The 26,094-nt window shown below is 47.0% G+C and overlaps 1 protein-coding gene across 7 annotated transcripts in view; it reads right to left on the bottom strand.

Annotated features, from left to right (window-relative positions):
* The window catches only part of SH3GLB2 (SH3 domain containing GRB2 like, endophilin B2), a 72,994-nt gene that overhangs the window by 8,914 nt on the left and 37,986 nt on the right, over positions 1-26,094 (bottom strand). For 2 of the 7 annotated variants that reach the window (XM_075324683.1, XM_075324681.1), the window contains exons 5-8: positions 19,140-19,232; positions 18,151-18,162; positions 3,017-3,079; positions 1,502-1,525 (exon numbers count right to left, since the gene is read on the bottom strand). In XM_075324683.1, coding sequence (XP_075180798.1) covers positions 1,502-1,525; positions 3,017-3,079; positions 18,151-18,162; positions 19,140-19,232 — 192 coding nt within the window. The remainder of the gene's footprint in view (positions 1-1,501; positions 1,526-3,016; positions 3,080-18,150; positions 18,163-19,139; positions 19,233-26,094) is intronic. The other 5 variants (XM_075324684.1, XM_075324682.1, XM_075324688.1 and 2 more) reach the window with 3 other exon arrangements.

Genomic DNA, 26,094 nt, shown 5'->3' with positions numbered 1-26,094 from the left:
AATTATTCACAATTAGTGTCTATTATTTAGTGGAACCCCTCCGGCTGTTGTAACCTGATGTTAACATTATGAAATATGAAGGTGGAGGCTGCAAGTCCAATAATTGTGACCTCAACTCCACAATATTCCAGGACTTCTTCTGAAACAAAATGGACTTTGAACTTTGCATATCCTGACTCTTGATTGAATCCATTTTTCCAGTGCAAGAGAAAACAAAGCAGCTTTACAGTGCTCTGACGTGGGCCTCCCCAAGCCGCCACGCTCCAACGTAGGGCCTCCCCGAGCCGCCACGCTCCAACGTAGGGCCTCCCCGAACCGCCACGCTCCAACGTAGGGCCTCCCCGAGCCGCCACGCTCCAACGTAGGGCCTCCCCGAGCCGCCACGCTCCAACGTAGGGCCTCCCCGAGCCGCCACGCTCCAACGTAGGGCCTCCCCGAGCCGCCACGCTCCAACGTAGGGCCTCCCCGAGCCGCCACGCTCCAACGTAGGGCCTCCCCGAGCCGCCACGCTCCAACGTAGGGCCTCCCCGAGCCGCCACGCTCCAACGTAGGGCCTCCCCGAGCCGCCACGCTCCAACGTAGGGCCTCCCCGAGCCGCCACCGTGCTTGCTCTACAGTGTGTTCAAGGCAAACAGATAGGGAATTTAGATTGTGAGCCCCAATGGGGACAGTTTCCTGACGTATGAAAAGAGTAATGGAAAATGTTAGTGCTATATAAAAACAAAGATTTATATACAGTACTTCGTTATTTTTCAATTTTCAGATGAAGTCCTGGTAGATTATGGAGCGGCTGTCACAATTACTGACTTGCCCCTTATAGAAAGGTTTAGGTGGGAGTTGAAGAAGGTGATTGCACCTGTTAACCCAATAATTTTTGTCGCCTAGAGGCCATTTCTCATGAAGAACGGGCTTAGATTCCTCAAGATTATGGCCAGAAGCCAGTGTCATCACATTTGCTGCAGGTCATAACAGCCGGAATGTTGGTACATTGTGCTAATAAATCCAATTTACAATGGGGGGGGTTGCATAATTCTATTGCAAGTGTATCACGTGCCCTCAGATATGGAGATGTAGGTCTTGCATCTCGAATCTGCTCCTCAGGAGAGTCCACACTACACAGTGCACTAGTGAATGGATGGTCATCGGAGACGCCTGTAGGTGTTCACTGGGTCAAATTAGGTTTGGCCGACACTGGTTTCCTACAACCCCCCCATAACACCACCACGGACATGAGCTACTCCTAATACAGAACCGAAGTTCATGTCCATGGCTTGTGTCTGGTTCATGGCCATCGCTGGATAATGACATTATGATGGCAATATTTGTGGTAATGTCCATACGATCATAAGACAGAGGATAACTTTCGGAAAGCTGGTCCTGGTTTTGGATTCCGTGGACTGTGTAGTGGTGAGATTTCCTGAGGACATTGTTTTAATCCCAATATACTTTTGGTGGAGCATTTGGCACATTAGTCGTCTATGGTGGTCTTGGGTGCGCTTACCTTGTCCACCTCGTCACTCCAAAGCTGCAGTCACAGAGTAACAGGAGAGATGAGTCTGAGATACGTCATGGCACTCAACAAAACACAACAGCCAGTGATGATTCACAGATGGGAAGGAAAGGGAAGGAATAAGTTGGGGCATTGAGCAATGAGGGTAATCATTTACATAGGTCCTTACTCAGAAAGGGATTTGAGTGATTTGCAATACACAGACCTTCATGATTTTACAATAGAGAGCCATTATATTCGGGTCATATGGACCCCAACCTCAATTCACAAAATACGTATTCTCAAGAACAGCCAATCAAATTCCAATACTCGTGTGTGCCGGGGCTTGGCAAGGCCATAAAACTATCTAAAGAGGCAACAATGTTCAACCAAACATGGTCAAAAAATTCCTTCCAGAGGCAACCGTGGCCAACAAAGAGCTAAAAGGGTCAAAAAGGAGCAATCATAACAAATCAGAGATGCTATATATCTAACTAAGAAAAGACAACCCACAACCTCTTTACCTACCAATTAACTATTACAAGATAATCATAATAGCCACTTTTATCCTCAAATAGCATCTTGTCTTCCCCATAAGGACCTAAATGACTGTCCATGGGATTTAGCAGAAAGGTGACACTACCATGAAACATTGGACTCTTAAAGGGATGCTTCACTTGCCATAAATATGTACTTTCTTAAGCCGCCATAAATGCCTCTGTTCTCCTGAATCCGGCGTTGTTTTTCTTTTCTTCCTACGCCTCTTCATTCCTGAGATGTGGCCTGCTTTCTTTTGCATATAAATCTTGTCCATTAAAAGTGGGCGTGGTCTATGGGTGTATTCTTTAAGACCACGCCCAGTCAGCAATTTAAACAAGGCCATATTTCTGGACTGGAGAGGCGCAGGAACAAAAGAAAAACAACGCTGGATTAAGGAGAACAGCGGCATTTAGATTAAGTAAAATAAATTATACATTTATAGCAAGTGACAGGTCACCTTTAAGACTATAATACTTTCCTCCAACCCGACACAATCCAACTTTGCACAAATAATGGTCATCGTAATCCTCTGAAGGTACAAAGACTAGATAGCAGCAAAGACCACATAACCAAGAACATCTTGGAGTACGTCATTTTAAGCCTAAATTTCCATCCCCAACCCAATGAAGAAAGGTTTATGGATGTTCAAGACGTGGTCTCCTGGCCAACAATGGGACGCCATAGTTTAGGGCATTTTTACATCATGGAGATCAATAGTCAAAAGACAAAAAACGGGGTCTCCAATATTGGGCTACAAACATGGAAAACACACTACTACATCTACTATATAGAAAGGATCTAAAACTGGAAAAGTGAGGTGGCTCTCCATATATCGGCACAGATCTACCATGTTAGAAGGGAGAGGAGGTCAGGAGGAGAATACATTGCTATAAGGGTTAATCTAATGAGCCTAAGGAGGGGGGGAGGGATAGGAATTGACTGGGATTGAGGATTAAGGAGGGGGAAGGGGTTTTCGATTGATCTTACCGCTGACGCACTGGCCGACAATACGTAATTACGAGGTCGGGTCTCCTGAAAATCAGGCAAAGCCTGCGGGGAACAGAGCTCATGTCATGCAGGGAGAACATGAATGTGAAAACAGAAGCACACAAACCATAAAAATAAGAAAAATGAATATGGATGGGTAAAGGGGACAAATAGTGGCGTTGCTAAGGGCACACACCCCAAGAACAAGGGAGCAAGCCGCTACCTCAAGAATAAGGGAGCAAGGAGTAACCATGGGCTTTCAATATGTATCTGGTTAACTGTTCCTTGTATGATGCCGTATGTGTCATGGAAGATTAAAAATGGTGCATGTCCTTTATATATAAAGGAGGACGGAGTGACTGCTGGGTCATTTCCTCCATTTTGACATATCTACCATTGGTTCTGTTTAAATCGATCAATGAAGAAAAAAAAAAGGGTCCATGTTGCCCATAGCAACCAATCCAGGGTCTATTTTATGAGCTTGAGAAAGCTAAGGATGCTCTGGCAAGCAACTAGTATTATAAAGATTGGTTGATAGGGACAAAGTACCTGACAACCACAGTCAATCATGACCCAAAAAAAAAAAAAAAAAAAAAAAACAAAAAAGGAGGCTTTCATTGTTGCCCATAGTAACCAACCCAGATTCTATTCAGTGTCCATTTTTGAGCTAGAGAACTGGTTGCTAAGCAGGCTCTAGCTAGCAACCAGTATTGTAAAGATTGTCAGATAGTATGTCACTAGCAACCAACAGTCAGTTATGACTCTTGAAGAAAAGAAAAGAAAAAAAAAATGCCTTCCTTGTAGCCCATAGCAACCAACCCAGTGTCTTCAGCTGAGTGTTCATTCTTGAGCTGGAGACCTGGTTGCTAAGGAGGCTCTGCTAGGCAACAGTTTTGTAAACATTATGGTCGTTAGGCAGTGTGTCCCTAGCAACCAGGCCATCAGTCATGACTGGATAGGTCAGGCTACTTTCACACTTGCGTTGAACGGTATCCGTTGCATTGCGTTGTGTGACGGATGCAACGGATGCGTTACATATAATGGCACAACGGATGCAATGGATCGTACAAAACAGAGGAAAGCTTTTTTTTTTTTATTATTTTTTTTCTTCTTTACAGTTTTACCGGCAGCAGACTATTGTGAACGATCAGCTGATCCCCCGGCTGCCGGGCGCTCAGCTGAGTGCTCTCAAAAGCCGGCTGCCGGACCCTCAGCTGAGCGCTCTCAAAAGCCGGCTGCCGGACGCTCAGCTGAGCGCTCTCAAAAGCCGGCTGCTCAGCTGAGCGCTCTCAAAAGCCGGCTGCTCAGCTGAGCGCTCTCAAAAGCCGGCTGCTCAGCTGAGCGCTCTCAAAAGCCGGCTGCTCAGCTGAGCGCTCTCAAAAGCCGGCTGCTCAGCTGAGCGCTCTCAAAAGCCGGCTGCTCAGCTGAGCGCTCTCAAAAGCCGGCTGCTCAGCTGAGCGCTCTCAAAAGCCGGCTGCTCAGCTGAGCGCTCTCAAAAGCCGGCTGCTCAGCTGAGCGCTCTCAAAAGCCGGCTGCCGTGCATGCGCGTTACATGCTGCGCTCCTTCCGCCCGGCGGAAGCAACGCAGCGTCGGCCAGCGGAAGCAACACAGGTGCTTTTGGCACAGTCATCGATACAAGTCTATGGGAAACAGCAGAATCCGTTAACGGATTCCGTTGTTTTCCAAAAGGGCGGATTGCGACTGAAGGCAATTAACGCAAGTGTGAAAGTACCCTTAGGAAAAAAAAAAAAAAAAAAACAGACAAACCATGTAAGGGTATGTGCGCACGTTGCTTATTACCTGCTTTTTACCTGCTTTTTTGCTGCTTTTTCTTCTGCGCTGTTTAATGCCAAAATGGATGTGTTCTTCTATTCAAGCAAAGTCTATGGGAATTTGGGTTTCTTGTTCACACTATGTTGGTCAAAATGCTGCCTTTTTGTTGCAGAACTTTGGTCAAAAACTCAGCTTTGCAGTGCAAAACCCAAATGGCAAAAACAATTGACATGTTGCTTCTTTGAAAAGCTGAGTTTTTGACCAAAGTTCTGCCACAAAAAGGCAGCATTTTGAACAACATAGTGTGAACAAGAAACCCAAATTCCCATAGACTTTGCTTGAATAGAAGAACACATCCATTTTGGCATTAAACAGCGCAGAAGAAAAAGCAGCAAAAAAGCAGGTAAAAAGCAACGTGCGCACATACCCTAAAAGGGAGAAGCAGCTTTGCGGTAGTCATACCATACAACTCCTCATCCTAGGATGGTGCTAGTTCATCCTAGAGAGGGTGGAGGTGTATCTACTGCCATGCAAAGAAAAAAAAACAAAATCTTTGACAGAAAAATTAAAACGTCTTGAAAAATGGCGACACAAACCATATTCGTTTTTGTAAAAAAAAAAAAAAATAAATAATAATAATAATAAAAAAAAAATATTATTATTATTATTATTATTATTAGTATTAACAAAAATATACATAATAATTTAACAAAAATATAACTGCTAATGTATTAAAGGGAACCTGTCAGCAGAAATTTTGCCCTAAACCTAAAAGTTTCCCCTTCTGCAGCTCCTGGGCTGCATTCTAGCAAGGTTCCTATAGTTATTCTGCACCCTTTTAGATCAATATAAATAGTTTATAAAGTGGTACCTTTCAGTTTGAAAATCTTGTTAATGGTACACGGGGGCGGCCTGTCTGGTGTCCATTACTCTCTCCTGCCGCTTTAGGCCGTCCCCCAACGCTCATTTACATACCTCAGGACGCCACCCAGTGCGTCCGATGTCTCGCGCATGCGCCGTGCCACTGTAGCGGGACTGTGCACAGTGGAACCGCTGATGACGTTGTGCAGGCATGAGATTATGGGCAGTGCTGTGATTTTCATCAGCAAGCTCCCGCCCATAATCTCGTGCCCGCGCTTTCCCCTCTGCCTCCACCGTTCTGTGCATGCCCTGGCCAGATGACCAGATGATCGGTGGTGTCCTGCTCCGCTCCTTCCATCTATTTCCTGCTCCAGGGCTAGATGGGAAAGAGGTGATGTTGGGTCAGGCCAGGGCATGCGCAGAACGGAGGAGGCAGAGGGGAAAGCACGGGCACAAGATTATGGGCGGGAGCTTGCTGATGAAAATCACAGCACTGCCCATAATCTCATTCCTGCGCAACGGTCCCACTGTGCACAGTCCCGCTACAGTGGCACGGCGCATGCGCTAAACATCGGACGCACTGGGCGGTGTCCTGATGTATGTAAATGAGCGTTGGGGGACAGCCTAAAGCAGCAGGAGGGACAGTAACGGACACCAGACAGCCCGCCCCCGTGTACCATTAACAAGATTTTCAGGGTACCACTTTAGAAACTATTTATTTTGATCTAAAAAGGGGGCAGAATAACTATAGGAACCTTGCTAGAATGCAGCCCAGGAGCTGCAGAAGGGGAACTTTTAGGTTATGGGCAAAATTTCTGGTGACAAGTTCCCTTTAATAATAGATAATAATAATAATAATAATAATAATAATAATAATAATAATAGATAATAATTATAATAATAGATAATAATAATAATAAATAAATGCATAATAGCATTAAACAAAAATATAAATAGTTAGATTTGTTAATACGATATATTATTATTATTAATAATAATGAATAATAAATAGTATTAACAAAAATATAAATGCTATTATATTAGCATTTATATTTGTTAATACTATTTATTATTCATTTATTAATATTTTAATACTATTCTATTAATAGCAATAATAAATAATGTATATAGATGTAATAATGTATATAACTATATGAATAATAGTATTAATAAAAAAAATATATAATAATACATTGACATGGAATGTACGGCTGATTGGCCATGGGTGGCTCTACGCTAATAGGTTGGTTGCCATGGGAACAAAGACAAAATGGATCCAGCAGGACACTGTCTGAGTGACTGACATCATGGTCAAGTAACGTGTTGCATTTTCCACTGACATAAATATAAAATATGGCGCCTGTACATCTAAGTCCATTAGTCGTCCCCTTCTCATATAAAAGCCAGGTGATATGCAATATGGCTGCCATCACGGTGCGGTCGATACACCAGCAGCAGAAGATCAGATTTAACAGACTGCAAAAGCAGATGTCAATATGGCGTCAAAATGAGAATTTATTGAGTCTAATTCAAGTCGTATTGGAATTGGATTTTCAAAATAAGTACACCAGCCTCATCAGGTCTAAATTTTCTTTAATACTGTATGCAGTTGCTATAGTGAACTCTAAAGACAGATAGGCCTTAATAGAAAGTAGACGACTACTGGATTTATACAGAACGTTTTTTTCCCAGTTTTAGGAGGGAGAATTGACATGAAGTGGCAAATTGTCAGTATGAAACAGAAAACGGACGAGGGCATCGGCCCGGGAGTGACAGCACAGCGATACACAACGGTCAGTACAATACAACATTAATCTACACAGAATGGTTCATTTGCTACCACCAACCACAGCACAAGACCGGGGCGGGCACGGTGGGCGCCCGCGGGCATCTCCTTCCATATAGAGATTTCCTGTCCAGTTAATTAGCTGCGATGCAAAACTTCAAAGCAAAATGCAGAGAGGCCGGCAACATGCAAAGAGCAGAGGAGGGTGCACGACAGGAGGACGGGAGGGGGTGGGGGGCACAGCGCACAAGTCAGGGGTGCCATACAGGAGTACTACACTAATGCCAAACTAGAACCAAGAGGCCATTAGCATTTATATTCTGCCCCCCTCAAGTAACACCATGAGATGGACAAAAATGCCCATCACATTAATGGCTCCATTCTTGGTTCACCGTTTCATCCCTTCCACTTCTTTGATATGGCCGATCAGTGTTGTCATGGGGGCTCAAATCTGTATATTGTCAATTTAATTATAATTTGGATTCTTTACCTCCACCCAGATATTCACCACCCTCAACTTTACTGTGGCTACCATCCATTCCCATCTTTATGATGCCCACCAACATGAGCAAAGGGGTTTTCCGGGCACACAAAAAATAAATAAATCTAAATATATTTATACACATTACATACACACATTGAGAGATTATATACAGTGCTGGCCAAAAGTATTGGCACCCCTGCAAATCTGTCAGATAATACTCAGTTTCTTCCTGAAAATGATTGCAATCACAAATTCTTTGGTATTCTCTTCATTTATTTTGCTTGCAATGAAAAAACACAAGAGAATGAAACAATGAACAAAAATCAAATCATTGATTATTTCACACAAAACTCCAATAATGGGCCAGATAAAAGTATTGGCACCCTTAGCCTAATACTTGGTTGCACAACCTTTAGCCAAAATAACTGCGAACAACCGCTTCCGGTAACATCAATGAGTTTCTTAGGGGTACTTTGCACGCTGCGACATCGCAAGCCGATGCTGCGATGCCGAGCGCGATAGTCCCCGCCCCCGTCGCAGCTGCGATATCCTTGTGATAGCTGCCGTAGCGAACATTATCGCTACGGCAGCTTCACATGGACTCACCTGTCCTGGGACATCGCTCTGGCCGGCGACCCACCTCCTTATTAAGGGGGCGGGTCGTACGGCGTCACTGCGATGTCACATGGCAGGCGGCCAATAGGAGCGGAGTGGCAGATATGAGCGGGATGTTAACATCCCGCCCACCTGCTCCCTTCCGCATATCCTACGGGAGCCGCGGTGACGCCGGTAGGAGATGTTCCTCGCTCCTGCGGCTTCACACACAGCGATGTGTGCTGCTGCTGGAGCGAGGAACAACATCGGACCATCGCGTCAGCGTAATTATGGATTACGCCGACGCTACACCGATGATACGATTACGACGCTTTTGCGCTCGTTAATCGTATCATCTAGGCTTTACACACTACGATGTCGCCTGCGATGCCGGATGTGCGTCACTTTCAATTTGACCCCACCGACATCGCACCTGCGATGTCGTAGTGTGCAAAGTACCCCTTACAATGCTCTGCTGGAATTTTAGACCATTCTTCTACTGCTCCAGGTCCCTGAGATTTGAAGGGGGCCTTCTCCAAACTGCCATTTTGAGATCTCTCCACAGGTGTACTATGGGATCCAGGTCTGGACTCATTGCTGGCCACTTTAGTAGTCTCCAGTGCTTTCTCTCAAACCATTTTCTAGTGCTTTTTGAAGTGTGTTTTGGGTCATTGTTGTGTCCCATGAATGGGAAAACAATGTGTTGTATATATTTCTTGCATTGCATATTTTTCCTCCTATCAGGAAATTCCTTATTGTTACTAGGTAGATTAGACTGTATGAAGTTTGTCCCTATGTTCCTCCCTTAGTTGGCTTCTGTATAGAAAGCTCCTCCCTTCTCCTTCAGTTTAGTCTAGAGAGGAACCATTACTGAACACATGTCTACAACCCTGTACAGATTATTCCTTTTCACTTGCCTTTACTTTGTACTTAATACAAGATTCTTGAAGAAAACTACAGCATTTCTCCTCGTCTTCCTACAAGTCATCGTTGGGCTGAGTTAAAGCTATCTGTGGATGCCGGTAGTGTGAGTAAAGGCCCCGTCACACTAAGCAACATCGCTAGCAACATCGCTGCTAACGAACAACTTTTGTGACGTTGCTAGCGATGTTGCTGTGTGTGACATCCAGCAACAACCTGGCCCCTGCTGTGAGGTCGTTGGTTGTTGCTGAATGTCCTGGGCCATTTTTTAGTTGTTGCTGTCCCGCTGTGAAGCACAGATCGCTGTGTGTGACAGCAAGACAGCAACAACTAAATGTGCAGGCAGCAGGAGCCGGCTTCTGCGGACGCTGGTAACCACAGTAAACATCGGGTAACCAAGAAGCCCTGTCCTTGGTTACCCGATATTTACCTTCGTTACCAGCCTCCGCCGCTCTCACTGTCAGTGCCGGCTCCTGCTCTGTGCACATGTAGCTGCAGGACACATCGGGTTAATTAACCCGATGTGTGCTGTAGCTAGGAGAGCAGGGAGCCAGCGCTAAGCGGTGTGCGCTGCTCCCTGCTCTGTGCACATGTAGCTGCAGCACACATCGGGTAATTAACCCGATGTGTGCTGTAACTAGGAGAGCAGGGAGCCAGCGCTCAGTGTGCGCTGCTCCCTGCTCTCTGCACGTGTAGCTCCGTGCGCTGGTAACCAAGGTAAATATCGGGTTGGGTTGAGCTCACCAGCAACTCGTGTAGCGACGCTCCAGCGATCCCTGCCAGGTCAGGTTGCTGGTGGGATCGCTGGAGCGTCGCAGTGTGACATCTCACCAGCAACCTCCTAGCAACTTACCAGCGATCCCTATCGTTGTTGGGATCACTGGTAAGTTGCTTAGTGTGACTGGACCTTAAATCATACAGTTATCTAAGGGACTGATAATTAGAGTGGTTGGATTCACAGCTTCTAGGAAGAGACAGAATAGTGAAAAGGACTAGCTGTGACCGGGATTAGTATTCATATATCAGTAAAGAACCTGTTTCCAGGAGTGCTATACTGCATACAATCCAGAGAAAGGATTACCCCAAGGGGCTGATAAGCCACAGCATAAAACTTTATAGAAGCTTCAGACAGAAAGTGCCCTGTAAAGTATTAACCAGTTATCAGAACTGTGTGCAGCTATAAACCTAGAATCCCCCATAAACTAATTGTAAGCTGCAGCAGAGACTCTGCAAATCCAATCTGCAAACACAGGCTTCTCCCAGATCCGATTGCAACATTGTATAGGTTTCCCTGAAAGCCAGTGCAGAGCAGCATTCACCATTCCTGATGGATGTAAAGAGAACCCTTTCACTATCTGCTCTAAAGCAACAAGAGAAAGACATGGACTCACAATCAAATTACAGTAAAAGATCCAAGTGGTTGACCAAACCAACATGGAAGGTTAAAGAGAACCTAGAAACAGCCAGAAGTGAACTGCTCACCCACACAACATAATGTGGCAAAGAGTGCAAAAACAAGTGACTGTTTTATCTGCTCCCAGTGCTCATGAGCTACCACCAGAGGGAGCCCTTGAACAACTGTACTTAGCAAACTGGTCCTACAAAGAGATTTGTAAAAAATATTCCTCTACCCTGCTGAGATCAAATACATCCGAGTCTCAAAAAGAACTACAGGTCTTCCGACAGCTTAATGCTGAACGAGACCGCACCGTGTGCGACATTGTGAGTGAGACTAAAGCAAAAATGATGAAAAAATGTCAGGAGCGGCATCTTACAAATTCAGGTCCGTTAAGAGCTCAAGGCACTCACTCAAATCAGGCTCATCAAGGTACTCAATCCTCAACGAGCAGCTCATAAAAGTGCACGCCGAAACAACGAAAGTACAAGCCATCTTTGCTCAGAGAGAGGCAGAGATGAAAGCAGAATCTGCACGCAAGGAAGCAGAGATGAAAGCAGAATCTGCACGCAAGGAAGCAGAGATGAAAGCAGAATCTGCACGCAAGGAAGCAGAGATGAAAGCAGAATCTGCACGCAAGGAAGCAGAGATGAAAGCAGAATTTGCACGCAAGGAAGCAGAGATGAAAGCAGAATCTGCACGCAAGGAAGCAGAAATTGAAGCCCTTCAGAAGGAATGTGAACATGTGGCGGCTATGGCAAGGCTAAAGGTCTTTGAGCAAGCTCTGGGTGGGAGCCAAGAAGGCAGCGCCAGTTTGTGTGATCTCGACACAGACGACTCACTTAAGCGTACAAGAGATTACGTGCTGAGCCAAGCCGACAAACTGCCAACTACCATCAACATTCCCGTCAGCGCTAACACTTCTCCAGAGCTTCAAGACACTGATCCACCTACAACTTCCAGCCTTCCAGGTCAGTCCAATGCACCTCAGACTTTCAAGCCTGAACCTGCTTCATATTCCAATGCACAGCCACACCCTGCGCATCAGCAACCTCTGTATGTCCATGTCTACATGCAACCTAACATGCCGGCAAGGCGCTACACTCCCAACAACTGTGTAGCTCCGGCCCCGCATACAACAGAGACTGTACACACCAAACCGGCGGTCGCTGGTCTAAACGCCTACGCCACTCCGTACTTTCCCATGTTCCCGAACCAAGAAGCTACGAACCACACAACCAGAATCACACAGTCAGCAAATGTGCCCCCAATGTCGGAAAGATCAGGCATGTCCGACTTTGCGGGGTACATGATCCGCTGAGAACTCACCAACACCGGTCTCACAAAGTTTGATGACCAGCCCGAAAAAGTACAGAGGGTGGAAGTGTGCCTTCAAAACCGCAACGCGTGACCTCGGCATTACAGCTGCTGAAGAGCTGGACTTGCTAAATCAGGTGGCTAGGGCCACGGTCTACTGAAAGAATCAAGAGACTCAGATCCATCTACATCAGCGACCCAACAACTGGTCTCGCAACCGCATGGGACAGACTAGAGAAAGGCTTCGGCAGTCCTGAAGCAATTGAAGACGCATTGCTGAAACAACTATACGACCTTCTCAAAATATCTGGCAAGGAGGCTTCAAAGTATCAGGAACTCAGCGACCTGCTGTCTGAGCTCCAGCTGGCCAAAACAGACACACACCTACCTGGCCTCAGCTACCTGGACACCGCTTGTGGGGTGAAACCCATAGTCGCCAAGTTACCTTACAACGTGCAGGAAAGGTGGACCACGGTAGGAACAAACTATAAAAAAAAAAAAAAAAAAAAAAAAAGAAGAAGAGCACCAAGTCTCCTTCCCTCCATTCTCCTACTTCTGCGAGTTCATCAACAGCATCACGGAACGTAAGGCAGACCCCAGCTTCACCTGTGGAGAACCCACCGACTCCACTTCACCAGCTCCCAGGTGGTGCACTCATCAAAATGACAGAAAACGTAGGGGCCCAGTATCAGTCAAAAAGACCGATGTTCTAACACTAACACCGTCAGCACCAGACAAGGGCAATGAAAGCGGGAAGGCGGAAAATCCGAACCGCCAGTGTCCTATTCACAAACTGCCACACCCCCTGAAGAAGCGCATTGGCTTCAGGAAGAAACCCTTCCAAGAACAAAAAAACTCTTGAAAAGGTTTGGGGTATGTTTCAGGTGTTGTGCCTCTACAGAACACCTTGCCAAGGACTGTAAGGTTACAATTAAGTGCATGGAGTGTGACAGCACGGATCACGTACAAGCGCTCCACCCATCTCAGCCTGATCCTGCACCTACACCTTCTCCTACCACAAGTCATGGCGGGGAGAGTATAGGCCAAGCTACAAACCACCTCACAGTATCCTCCTCGTGCACTGAAGTCTGCGGAGAAGATCTCTGGGACAAGTCTTGTGCGAAAATATGCCTAGTAAGGATATATCCCAAAGGTCACCCAGAGAGGGCCGTGAAGGTGTACAGCATCCTGGATGACCAGAGCAACAGGTCACTTGCGAGGTCTGAACTCTTCGACTTGTTCGGCTTAAAAGGAAATGCCTACCATTACACACTAGGTACTTGCAGCGACATCTCAGAAGCTTGCGGAAGAAGAGCCAGTGGTCTCGTGGTAACATCTCTTGAAAATACCATAGATACACCTCTACCGACACTCGTCGAGTGCAGCCAGATACCGTCTAACCGGGAAGAGATTCCGACACCTGAGGCAGCTATTCACCACCCTCACCTGAAAACTATCGCCAGCAAGATCCCAGCTCTTGATCATAATGCAAAAATCCTGATTCTGCTTGGAAGGGACATCCTCCGGCTGCACAAAGTACGCCAACACATCAACGGGCCACACGACACATTCGCTCAGCGCTACGACTTAGGCTGGGTGATCATAGGAAACGTCTGCGTAGGTAAAATGAAGAATCCCGACGTGATTTCCTCCTACAAGACACACATCCTCCCAAACGGTCGCGGCACTCACTTTCAACCACGTCTGCATCACTACGGGGTGAAAGAGAGGCTGAGCGACACCAGGTGGCGACAGCAGCCGCCCGACTGAGCGGACGCATACCACCTCTGGGATGACGACTTCGGGTCAACAGTGTTCGAGTCTACAAATGAAGACAACAAATTGGCACCGACGAGAGAAGACAAGGAATTCATAAAGATTATGGATAAAGAGTTCTCTCAAAATGACTAGCAGTTGGGTAGCCCCATTACCCTTTCGGTCTCCAAGGCCAAGGTTGCCAAACAACTCCCAGCAAGCAACCGCAAGGTTCTCCTCTCTAAAACGCACCTTGAAAAGACAACCAGAGATGGAGAAACACTTTGGCGACTTCATGCAAAATATACTCGACAGAGATCATGCCAAACAGTGGCACCACATTCCCACCGAAGAAAACCTAGTGGACCGAGGAACGAGACTCACTGCTGCGTCCAAACTCGGAGATAACATGTGGCTGACACCTCCAAGTGTCTTATACGAGGAGACCTGTGATAACTACGCTGGCAACATGTGCGAGCTGGTGTAACCAGAATCCGACAAGGAAATTAGACTAATCGTCTCCGCTCGCTACACTTCAATGACATCAAAACAGAAGTCGAAACATCATCGCTTCGAGCGCTTCACAAGTTGGTCATCTGCGGTACGAGCCGTAGCTCGTCTTCTTCCCATCGCTCACTGTTTCTACAAGTCTTCAACGTGCCACGGCTGGCACATGTGCGTGAATCATCCTGGTGTCACCGAACTCGTGCTACTTTTACCAAAGGAGGACGTTACATGAACTAACTTTGTCGTTGGGCACTGCCACGGCGGGGAGCGTACCTTTCCTTACCCCTGCTGTACTGAGACACAACTGTCCGTGTCCAATTGAACCTTGAACTTTTCCTTTGGATTAAAACTTTACCGTTGGATTATTGGGTTGGAGGAAGAGTTGGCATGTTTGCGGCTTCCCCAATCTGAAGATGGGTTTGTTGAACTTGAATTCATTTTTTCCATTTTTCTACTTTAACATTTTTACGCAAGGACTATGCGTCATCAACCAAGCATGGACTTGAATTCAGTGCATTACCGTTGCATTTTTTTTTGTGTTTGTCTCTTTTCTCGTTACAGGTTTCGTGACATCGAGGGACAGTATTGACTCCTTATGTCGTAGAAGGACTTGTGAAATCAGATGATTTCAGACGGGGAGTGTTGTGTCCCATGAATGGGAACAACGTGTTGTATATATTCTTGCATTGCATATTTTTCCTCCTATCAGGAAATTCCTTATTGTTACTAGGTAGATTAGACTGTATGAAGTTTGTCCCTAAGTTCCTCCCTTAGTTGGCTTCTGTATAGAAAGCTCCTCCCTTCTTTCAGTTTAGTCTAGAGAAGAACCATTTCTGAAGACATGTCTACAACCCTGTACAGATTATTCCATTTCACCTGCCTTTACTTTGTACTTATTTAACCCAAGATTCTTGAAGAAAACTACAGCGTTTCTCCTTGTCTTCCTACAAGTCATCGTTTGGGCTGAGTTGAACTATCTGTTTATGATTGTACTCACTCTTCAAAGCATCCAGTTATCTAAGGGACTGATAATTAGAGCGGTTGGATTCACAGCTTCTAGGAAGAGACAGAATAGTCATTGTCCTGCTGGAAGACCCATGACCTCTGAGGGAGACCCAGCTTTCTCATACTGGGCCCTACATTATGCAGCAAAATTTGTTGGTAGTCTTCAGGCTTCATAATAACATGCACATGGTCAAGCAAGCCAGTGCCAGAGGCAGCAAAGCAACCCCAAAACATCAGGGAACCTCCGCCATGTTTGACTGTAGGGACTGTGTTCTTTTCTTTGAATGCCTATTTTTTTTTCCTGTAAACTCTATGTTGATGGCTTTTCCCAAAAAGCTCTACTTTTGTCTCATCTGACCAGAGAACAATCTTCCAAAACGTTTTAGGCTTTCTCAGGTAAGTTTTGGCAAACTCCAGCCTGGCTTTTTTATGTCTCGGGGTAAGAAGTGGGGTCTTCCTGGGTATCCTACCATACAGTCTCTTTTCATTCAGACGCCGACGGATAGTATGGGTTGACACTGTTGTACCCTCGGACTGCAGGGCAGCTTGAACTTGTTTGGATGTTAGTCGAGGTTCTTTATCCACCCTCCGCACAATCTTGCGTTGAAATCTCTCGTCAGTTTTTCTTTTCCTTCCACATCTAGGGAGGTTAGCCACAGTGCCATGGGCTTTACACTTCTTGATGACACTGCGCACCGTAGACACAGGGACTTTCAGGTCTTTGGAGATGGACTTGTAGCCTTGTGATTGCTCATGCTTCCTCACAATCTGGAGTCTCAAGTCCTCAGACAGTTCTTTGGTCTTCTTTCTTTTCTCCATGCTCAATGTGGCGCACACAAGGACACAGGACAGAGGTTGCGTCAACTTTACTCCATGTCACCGGCTGCAAGTGTGATTTAGTTATTGCCAACAACTGTTAAGTGCCACAGGTAAGTTACAGGGGCTGTTATTACACAAATTACAGAAGCATCACATGATTTTTTCAAACAGTGCCAATACTTTTGTCCACCCCCTTTTTTATGTTTGGTGTGGAATTCTAGCCAATTTGCCTTTATGACAATTTTTTGTTTCATTAGGGTTAGGGTATGTGCGCACGTTGCTTTTTACCTGCTTTTTACCTGCTTTTTTGCTGCTTTTTCTTCTGCGCTGTTTAATGCCAAAATGGATGTGTTCTTCTATTCAAGCAAAGTATGGGAATTTGGGTTTCTTGTTCACACTATGTTGTTCAAAATGCTGCCTTTTTGTGGCAGAAATTTGGTCAAAAACTCAGCTTTGCAGTGCAAAACCCAAATGGCAAAAACAATTGACATGTTGCTTCTTTGAAAAGCTGAGTTTTTGACCAAAGTTCTGCCACAAAAAGGCAGCATTTTGAACAACATAGTGTGAACAAGAAACCCAAATTCCCATAGACTTTGCTTGAATAGAAGAACACATCCATTTTGGCATTAAACAGCGCAGAAGAAAAAGCAGCAAAAAAGCAGGTAAAAAGCAGGTAAAAAGCAACGTGCGCACATACCCTTAGGGTCAAGAAGAAACTGAGTATTATCTGACAGAATTGCAGGGGTGCCAATACTTTTGGCCAGCACTGTATATATACCAACTCCACCTACAAAGCACCATCCTAAGACTCCTACATAGTCTCTGGATGGATAAATCTCTTCTACAGTCTTCGATTTCTGCCGTTTTACAGAGACTCTTCTGCATTCAGTAATGTTACTGGTGTGGTCAACACACAGGCTCAGTGTACAGCAGGGACAACATTAGTTATATAATGTAGTAGATTTATTAGAATGTAATTTAGCAGACTGGGAAGACCAACACTATCCTTCTAACCAAAGTCACAGGTTGGTAAGATTTCTCGGCCAAGGTGGAGCCTCTAATGTCTCTGTGCTCTCCTTCCATCCATGTGCACATCCCTAGTCACTGTAAGCATGTAGAAGATCACAGGCCACGCCCCCATTACATAATCATTCAGCGCAGAGTCATTCAAAGCACAGACAGGAAATCTCTTCTCTGTGCTTTGAACAGATTGTAACATAGGACAATTTTGGAACGGAGCAGAATTTTAACTGAAAGTAAATTATGATGTCTCTTCATTTGTGCTAAGCTTCACACTGCATTAATAATCTGTGTGCCCGGAAACCCCCTTTAAATTATTGTCTGGACTGACCATGCAGCATTTAGCAATGGGAAATACATATGGTATAAACTTATAAAAAACAGCACATAGTATAGAATGGTATGCAAAAAGATGTAGCAGTGCCAAGTCAATGAATGTAAAACAGGGCAATATCATAATGCACTGGCTGCCCTACCTAAAATAACGGCTCAACAACTCATTCAGCTCTGCTACATCTGCATTAAACTCATAAAAATAACACCAGACACTTATACCTTCCATTAGGGCAGGACGGTCAAATTTCTAGAAGCCATGGCTAACCACATGGCTAGATTGTATATTTTGTGCACCATGATAGCACGCAAACTTAGCTCTGCTACATCTGTCAACCAATGTAAGTAAAGAGCTTGCCTCTAAGTGGCTCTCCACCCTGGCAAATATAGGGGGGGATTCCACCTCCCATCCACCCCTTTATATATCTCTAAGGCACCCCGACCCCCTATCCTATAAGCACTCCGACTACATCCATCACAAGGACAGTGGAAAAAATAAAGATGAACGGAAAGAAGCAAAAAGGAGGAAGTCACAGCAATGACCTCAGCGACAAATACTCACATCGCCCTCGAGCTGAGCAAATCACATAAACAAAAAAAACACAAAACAGAAACAAAAAAAAACAAACAAACAAACAAAAAAAAAAAAAAAAAAACACCACAAGGTTAGTGAGGGTTAAACAGAACGGAAGAAGGGAGGACGTTAACAGCAGCCAAAACACGGAACCCCAAAAACGTAGTATAAAGATGGCGATGGCGGTGCAACCAGATCTGTAAATATCGTCGGATGAGATGGCAGTGATGAGCTGGTGACGCTGATATACGCACTCGCCACTGATATCCTACTAAAAGCCCCTTAAATGGTTATTCCGAAAAAAATCAAGATATCCCCTACCGAATCCTAATGAAGGATAACATGGTGATCGCTCAACCCCAGTGATCCCGAAATCATGGCTCTAGAAATCCGAAATGGGGATGTCAGCTCATCTTTTTCCATCTGTACCATAGACCAGAGGTTCCCAACTCCAGTCCTCAAGGCACACCAACAGTGCATGTTTTCAGGATTTCCTTAGTATTGCACAGGTGATAATTTAATCACCTGCAAAGGTGCTGAATCCAACACCCATGCAATGCTAAGGAAATCCTGAAAACATGCACTGTTGGTGGGCCTTGAGGACTGGAGTTGGGAACCTCTGCCATAGACAATGAATGTAGTAGAGGAGAATCATGGCCACCGCTGCCTCAACAGGATGAGGTCGCAGAACCAGTTCTACGAGTCCCAGACCTTGATTTCAGGATCATTGGGAATCACAGTAGTCGCCCCCCTGCAAATCAGCAAATTATCCCCTATTCATTGGATAGGAGATAACTTAATTATTTTGGGGAATATCCCTTTAAATTCCAAATTTCTTATAAAGAAAATGGCAATGAAAATGAACAAACACGTCAACAGGGAGGATAAAGTATATGGAAAGATGGCCCCTTTATACCCGAAATGCATGCACCCTCCCCCCCAGAACGTAGCACCAGATTTATCAGTCGGGACATTACCGCGGCTTTTGCCTCTGCTGCTTTGGCTTTTTTCAGTCGCGCTTTGCAAGCATCGAGATCCAAGCGGCGGTTCTGTAGGATTCTTCTCTCCTTCTGCAAACCAGAAAACAGATGCATAATATTTATATATACACACCACATACATACATACATACATACATACATACATACATACATACAGTGGAACCTTGGTTAACGAGAACAATCCGTTCTGGGAGTTGCTTGTTCAGCAAAGCAAGATTTCCCATAGCAAATCATTGCAATGCAGACGATTCCTTCCACAACTTGTTAAATGTGCCATCCTGGTGCCCCTATTGTGCCATTCCACACACGCACAAACACAGATTATGCTCACCTTACCTTCCGTTCCCTCGCCGGTCTCCTGAGATATATATAGGATTGGCATCTGCACCGTCGCAGCTACAGCCACTAAGTTTTGCACACTCACACGTCTGGACCCCGAGAGCGTCATAGGCCATATTGTGAGGCGAAATTTTACCAGCGCGTTCCAATTTACCAATCGATTTTGCCCCTATATACATAATGGGGAAAAAGTGAAACGAAAAGTGTATCCGCACCGTCGCATTTACAATCATGAAATTTTGCACAGACACATCATGTGACCCAGGGAACGTCGTAGACTATGTTTTGACAGGAAAATTTAACCCCACGCTTTACAGTTACTCTCCAAAAAAACATGCCTCCATTAAAGGAAAGAGCCAGACGGGGAAAGAGCCAGACGGGGAAAGAGCCAGACGGGGAAAGAGCCAGACGGGGAAAGAGCCAGACGGGGAAAGAGCCAGACGGGGAAAGAGCCAGACGGGGAAAGAGCCAGACGGGGAAAGAGCCAGACGGGGAAAGAGCCAGACACGTGTGTGTGTGTGTGTGTGTGTGTGTGTGTGTGTGTGTGTGTGTGTGTGTGTGTGTGTGTGTGTGAGATTATATATATATATATATATATATATATATATATATATATATATATATATATATATATATATATATATATATATATATATATATATATATATATATATATGTAACACACAGTACAGACCAAAAGTTTGGACACACCTCATTCAAAAAAGTGTGAAGCTGAAAATATGTCATATATTCTAGTTTCTTCAAAGTAGCCACCTTTTGCTTTCATTACTACTTTGCACTCTCTTGGCATTCTCATGATGAGCTTCAAGAGGTAGTCACCGGAAATTGTTTTCCAACAGTCTTGAAGGAGTTCCCAAAGATGCTTAGCGCTTGTTGGCCCTTTTGCCTCTGCGGTCTAGCTTACCCAAACCATCTCGATTGGGTTCAGGTCTGGTGACTGTGGAGGCCAGGTCATCTGGTGTAGCCGCCATCACTCTTCCCCTTAGTCAAATAGCCCTTACACAGCCTGGAGGTGTGTTTGGGATCATTGACCTGTTGAAAAATCAATGATGGTCCAACTAAACGCAAACCGGATGGAATAGCACGCCACTGCAAGATGCTGTGGTAGCCATGCTGGTTCAGAATGCCTTCAATTTTGAATAAATCCCCAACAGTGTCACCAGCAAAGCCCCCCCCCCCCCCACACCATCACACCTCCTCCTCCATGCTTCACGGTGGGAACCAGGCATGTAGAGTCCATCCGTTCACCTTTTCTACAAAGACACAGTGGTTGGATCCAAAGATCTCAAATTTGGACTCATCAGAGCAAAGCGCAGATATCCACTGGTCTAATGTCCATTCCTTGTGTTCTTCAGCCCATACAAGTCTCTTCTGCTTGTTGCCTGTCCTTAGCAGTGGTTTACTAGCAGCTATTTTACCATGAAGGCCTGCTGCACAAAGTCTCCTCTTAACAGTTGTTCTAGAGATGACAAGGTGTGTCCAAACTTTTGGTCTGTACTGTGTATATTACACACACATACATATACTGTATAGACACGCACACATACCTACAGTGTTATAGCTATAATATATACTGTATATATCTATCTATAATTTAAATAGAGGTGTGCTATTCCTCCATAATTCCTCCTGGAAATGTGTGAATGATATGAAAACAGTGATCTCAGCTATGTAACTGATTAGTTGCTGTGGTCATCCTGACCCCAGCACCTAAGAGGTTTTACAGAGAGGAGCTACCACTATCCATAAGATCTGTGCCCTGCAACAAGACCGTAAGGAGAAAAGTCAACCATGATGACCCAGATTTGCCTTGTGCTTGAAACTTTAAAGAGGACATGTCAGCAGATCAAGTGGCCAGTTTTTGTCTTTATTTTTATACCCACTGTTTCTCATTTTAAATCTGCCATACATTGCTAGAGATATGAGCTATTTAGAGCTAATTTTTATGGTATTTACTAAGGAGAAGGTGCTTCCAGGATCCTCAGGGGCGTGTCTTTAGTTTGCTTTGTGTCACGAACCACCGGGGGGGGGGGGGGGTCACTTAGAAATCCCCCGTGCTGGCCACCAATGTCACGATCGGGGGGGGGGGGGGGGTCACCCCTCCTTTATACCTCCCGACCGACAGAGCACGTGACGCGCTCTCTAGCACCCCTCTTATAGTCAGGCCAATTATGGAATTGCCCGAAAATAAGCAAGGAGGCCGCTATTCTCCTGTGCCGATGATTGAAGGGTCCCCGGTGAGAGCAGGGTATATATATTCCTCCGACCTCCGCGGACAAAATATATAAGAACCTCCTCGCCTCTCACTGGCCGCCCCACAATGATCCTTGGCACACACTCGCTGCCACCAACCGATTTACGGTAACTATTAGCCGAACACACAGGCGTGGGGTTCAAGATCGAGATAACAGAACAGCCCAAGATTAATTATATAATTTAATCGGCCGAAGCCACACTAGAAACTACAATATATACAATAGGGGATCTACAGAATATACATAGGTCAGAGTACAGTTACAAGCAAGATATGGATTACAAACAGGTTTACAATTCAATCAGTTACCTTGTGCGTCTGGCCACAGGGGGGCGCTGTAGACCAGGTTTCTAGGATCCTTCCCACAGATGTTTCCTACACGTGACCCCTGGCGAAAGAACACTGGAAAATGGCCGAATTGGGGTTATCAATCTGGGCAAATCCAGGTCCCCTCCTACCTTAGTGACCTCACAGGGAAGCACTGCCACTTCCCCCGCTTTGAGTCAGAATTATCCAGAAAGGGGATATTGGCCATAACTTTGCCTGGGAGCGTCGTAGGCAGACGTCAATGCTCTCATTGTGACAGTTATGAATTTAGCTGCAAAACGAGAGGACTCCTGACCTGTCTGCCAGTTCCCCACCGGCCGATATCACGCCTGGGGTACTTCCCAAGGTCCCACTCCCATAAAAAAGGTGTGCCAGCATCATCCGCATGCGGAAACACCCTTTTTATGTTTGCCACATTTATCGGAAATATGGCTCACGAGATATTAACCATATTTTACTGGAGTCGTTCTGTCTGGATACTTCCAAGCTTGCTTATGAGATACAAACTCTTGTTACAGGGTCACGGCAGGGGGGGCATCCTGTGTCCACTGTTCCCAGATCATCTACTCTCCATATCACAGGAGATGGTCATTGGATGTGTTGCTAGGATGTGACACCTTCCCAGATGTTGGACATTGAGAACAAGAAGGGAGGGGGCACTGCCAGGGAGTGATGAGAGCGATTATGACTGGAAATCATAATTCCTCTTCATATCCCAGGATTTCCCTCACACCTCCCCCCTTTTGGAGGGCACTAGGGGGCAGCACACTCCGGTGTTCCCCCGTGCGCCCGTCCGCGACCTCTCCTTGTCGGGACAGCCCGTCTGCGTTACCGTGGTCACGGCCCCTTTTGTGGCGAATGGTGAAGTTCTATTGCTGGAGCGCAAGGCTCCATCGCAACAACCGCCCATTCGTCCCAGAGACTGTGTGCAACCAGCTGAGGGGATTGTGGTCCGTCTCCACGATGAAGTGGCGCCCGTATAGATAGGGTTGCAGACGCTGCAGGGCCCACACTATGGCCAGGCATTCCTTTTCCATCGTGGAATAGGCCACCTCCCTTGGTAACAGCTTCCTGCTCAGGTACAAGACTGGGTGCTCTTGGCTCGCAGAGTCCACCTGGCTGAGCACCGCACCGAGGCCGAAGTCACTGGCGTCGGTCTGTACTACAAACGGCCGCGTGAAGTCGGCTGCCTGTAGCACGGGCGGGCTGGACAGGGCGTCCTTTAGGGCCCGGAAGGCTGTCTCGCAGTCCATTGTCCAATCGACTGCAGAGGGCAGCTTCTTCTTGGTGAGGTCCGTCAAGGGCTTTGCCATGCTACTATAGCGGGGAACAAACCTCCTATAGTACCCGTTGGTTCCCAAGAAGGACATCACCTGCTTCTTGGTCCTGGGGGGGGGGGGGGGGGGTCAGGATGCGATGGCCTCCACTTTCTCAGGCTCGAGCTTCAGTGTTCTCCCGCCTACCCGGTGACCGAGGTACTGGACCTCGTTCATGGCCAGCTGAAACTTTCCCGGCTTGATGGTCAAACCTGACTGGTGGATCCGCCTGAGCACCTGTGCTAGATGCTCTAGGTCAGTCATGGCGAACCTTTTACAGGCCGAGTGCCCAAACTGTAGCCCTAAACCCATTTTTTTTTCCGAAGTGCCAACCAAAACTATTATGTAAATAATTGATTGTAACCTTACCTTTGCCATCTTCCCTTCTCTTCAGCAGGGGGCATCACGCTCATGCATGCTTACCACACATTGAAGCTGAGCCCCTGCCCTTTCCAGACACAGCAGTTGGATTGATCCCTCTGGAAAAAAATTGCAGCATATTAGACAGAGATTTTAGCCTGGAATGCAATCAGATGTCACCCTGTAATCCACATCTACATTTCAAAGTCTGAACATACTGAAATCCCATAAAGACGTACGAGTTGCTCCCCTCCCCTTTCATTCTGAAGTTTTGTCCCCGATCCTGGGCCACTTCCTGGTAAACATGTCCCCATCCTGATATATATTTCCTACATTCTGGTATATTTGTCCCCATCATGGCCCCATCCTGGTAAATGTTCCTCCATCCCGGCATGTACCCCATTCCTGGTAAATGTCCTCCACTCTGGTAAATGTACCCCATCATTGTAAATGTATCCCATCCTGGCATGTTCCCCCATGCTGTTAAATGACCCCATCCTGGTAAATGTACCTCATCCAGGCATGTTCCCTTATCCTGGTAAATGTCCCCTTTCCTGGTAAATGTACCCCATCCTGATAAATGTCACCCTTCCTGCTAAATGTTCCCCATCCTGGCATGTTCATGTACCCCCATCCTGGCATATTTCCCCCCATCCTTTCATGTTTTCCCCCATCCTGGTAAATGTACCCCTTACTGGCATGTTCCGCTTCCTGCTAAATGTACCCCATCCTGGCATGTTTCCCCCCCATCCTTGCAGCCATGTTTCCCCATCTTTGCACGTTTCTCCCATCCTTGCAGCTATGTTTGCCCCCGTGCTCTGTTTGCTTGCCCCCGTGCTCTGTTTGCTTGCCCCCGTGCTCTGTTTGCTTGCCCCCGCGCGCTCCATGTTTCCCCCGCGCGCCCCATGTTTCCCCCGCGCGCCCCATGTTTCCCCCGCGCGCCCCATGTTCCCCCGCGTGCCCCATGTTCCCCCTTTGCTCCCCATGTTTCCCCCGTGCGCTCCATGTCCCCCTTTTGCTCCCCATGTTTCCCCCGTGCGCTCCATGTTCCCCCGTGCGCTCCATGTTCCCCCTTTGCTCCCCATGTTTCCCCCGTGCGCTCCATGTTTCCCCCGTGCGCTCCATGTTTCCCCCGTGCGCTCCATGTTTCCCCCGTGCGCTCCATGTTCCCCCTTTGCTCCCCATGTTTCCCCCGTGCGCTCCATGTTCCCCCTTTGCTCCCCATGTTTCCCCCGTGCGCTCCATGTCCCCCTTTTGCTCCCCATGTTTCCCCCGTGCGCTCCATGTTCCCCCGTGCGCTCCATGTTCCCCCGTGCGCTCCATGTTCCCCCTTTGCTCCCCATGTTTCCCCTGTGTGCTCCATGTTTCCCCCGTGCGCTCCATGTTTCCCCCGTGCGCTCCATGTTCCCCCTTTGCTCCCCATGTTTCCCCCGTGCGCTCCATGTTCCCCCTTTGCTCCCCATGTTTCCCCCGTGCGCTCCATGTCCCCCTTTTGCTCCCCATGTTTCCCCCGTGCGCTCCATGTTCCCCCGTGCGCTCCATGTTCCCCCTTTGCTCCCCATGTTTCCCCCGTGCGCTCCATGTTTCCCCCGTGCGCTCCATGTTCCCCCTTTGCTCCCCATGTTTCCCCCGTGCGCTCCCCATGTTCCCCCTTTGCTCCCCATGTTTGCCCCGTGCGCTCCATGTTTGCCCCGTGCGCTCCATGTTTGCCCCGTGCGCTCCATGTTTGCCCCGTGCGCTCCATGTTTGCCCCGTGCGCTCCATGTTTGCCCCGTGCGCTCCATGTTTGCCCCGTGCGCTCCATGTTTGCCCCGTGCGCTCCATGTTTGCCCCGTGCGCTCCATGTTTGCCCCGTGCGCTCCATGTTTGCCCCGTGCGCTCCATGTTTGCCCCGTGCGCTCCATGTTTGCCCCGTGCGCTCCATGTTTGCCCCGTGCGCTCCATGTTTGCCCCGTGCGCTCCATGTTTGCCCCGTGCGCTCCATGTTTGCCCCGTGCGCTCCATGTTTGCCCCGTGCGCTCCATGTTTCCCCCGTGCGCTCCATGTTCCCCCTTTGCTCCCCATGTTTCCCCCGTGCGCTCCATGTTTCCCCCGTGCGCTCCATGTTCCCCCTTTGCTCCCCATGTTTCCCCCGTGCGCTCCATGTTTCCCCCGTGCGCTCCATGTTCCCCCTTTGCTCCCCATGTTTCCCCCGTGCGCTCCATGTTTCCCCCGTGCGCTCCATGTCCCCCTTTTGCTCCCCATGTTTCCCCCGTGCGCTCCATGTTCCCCCGTGCGCTCCATGTTCCCCCTTTGCTCCCCATGTTTCCCCTGT

Source organism: Anomaloglossus baeobatrachus, chromosome 9 (genome assembly GCF_048569485.1).
Source record: "Anomaloglossus baeobatrachus isolate aAnoBae1 chromosome 9, aAnoBae1.hap1, whole genome shotgun sequence".
NCBI classification, from domain to species: Eukaryota; Metazoa; Chordata; class Amphibia; order Anura; family Aromobatidae; genus Anomaloglossus; species Anomaloglossus baeobatrachus.
This window is presented reverse-complemented; position numbering and strand designations above follow the sequence as displayed.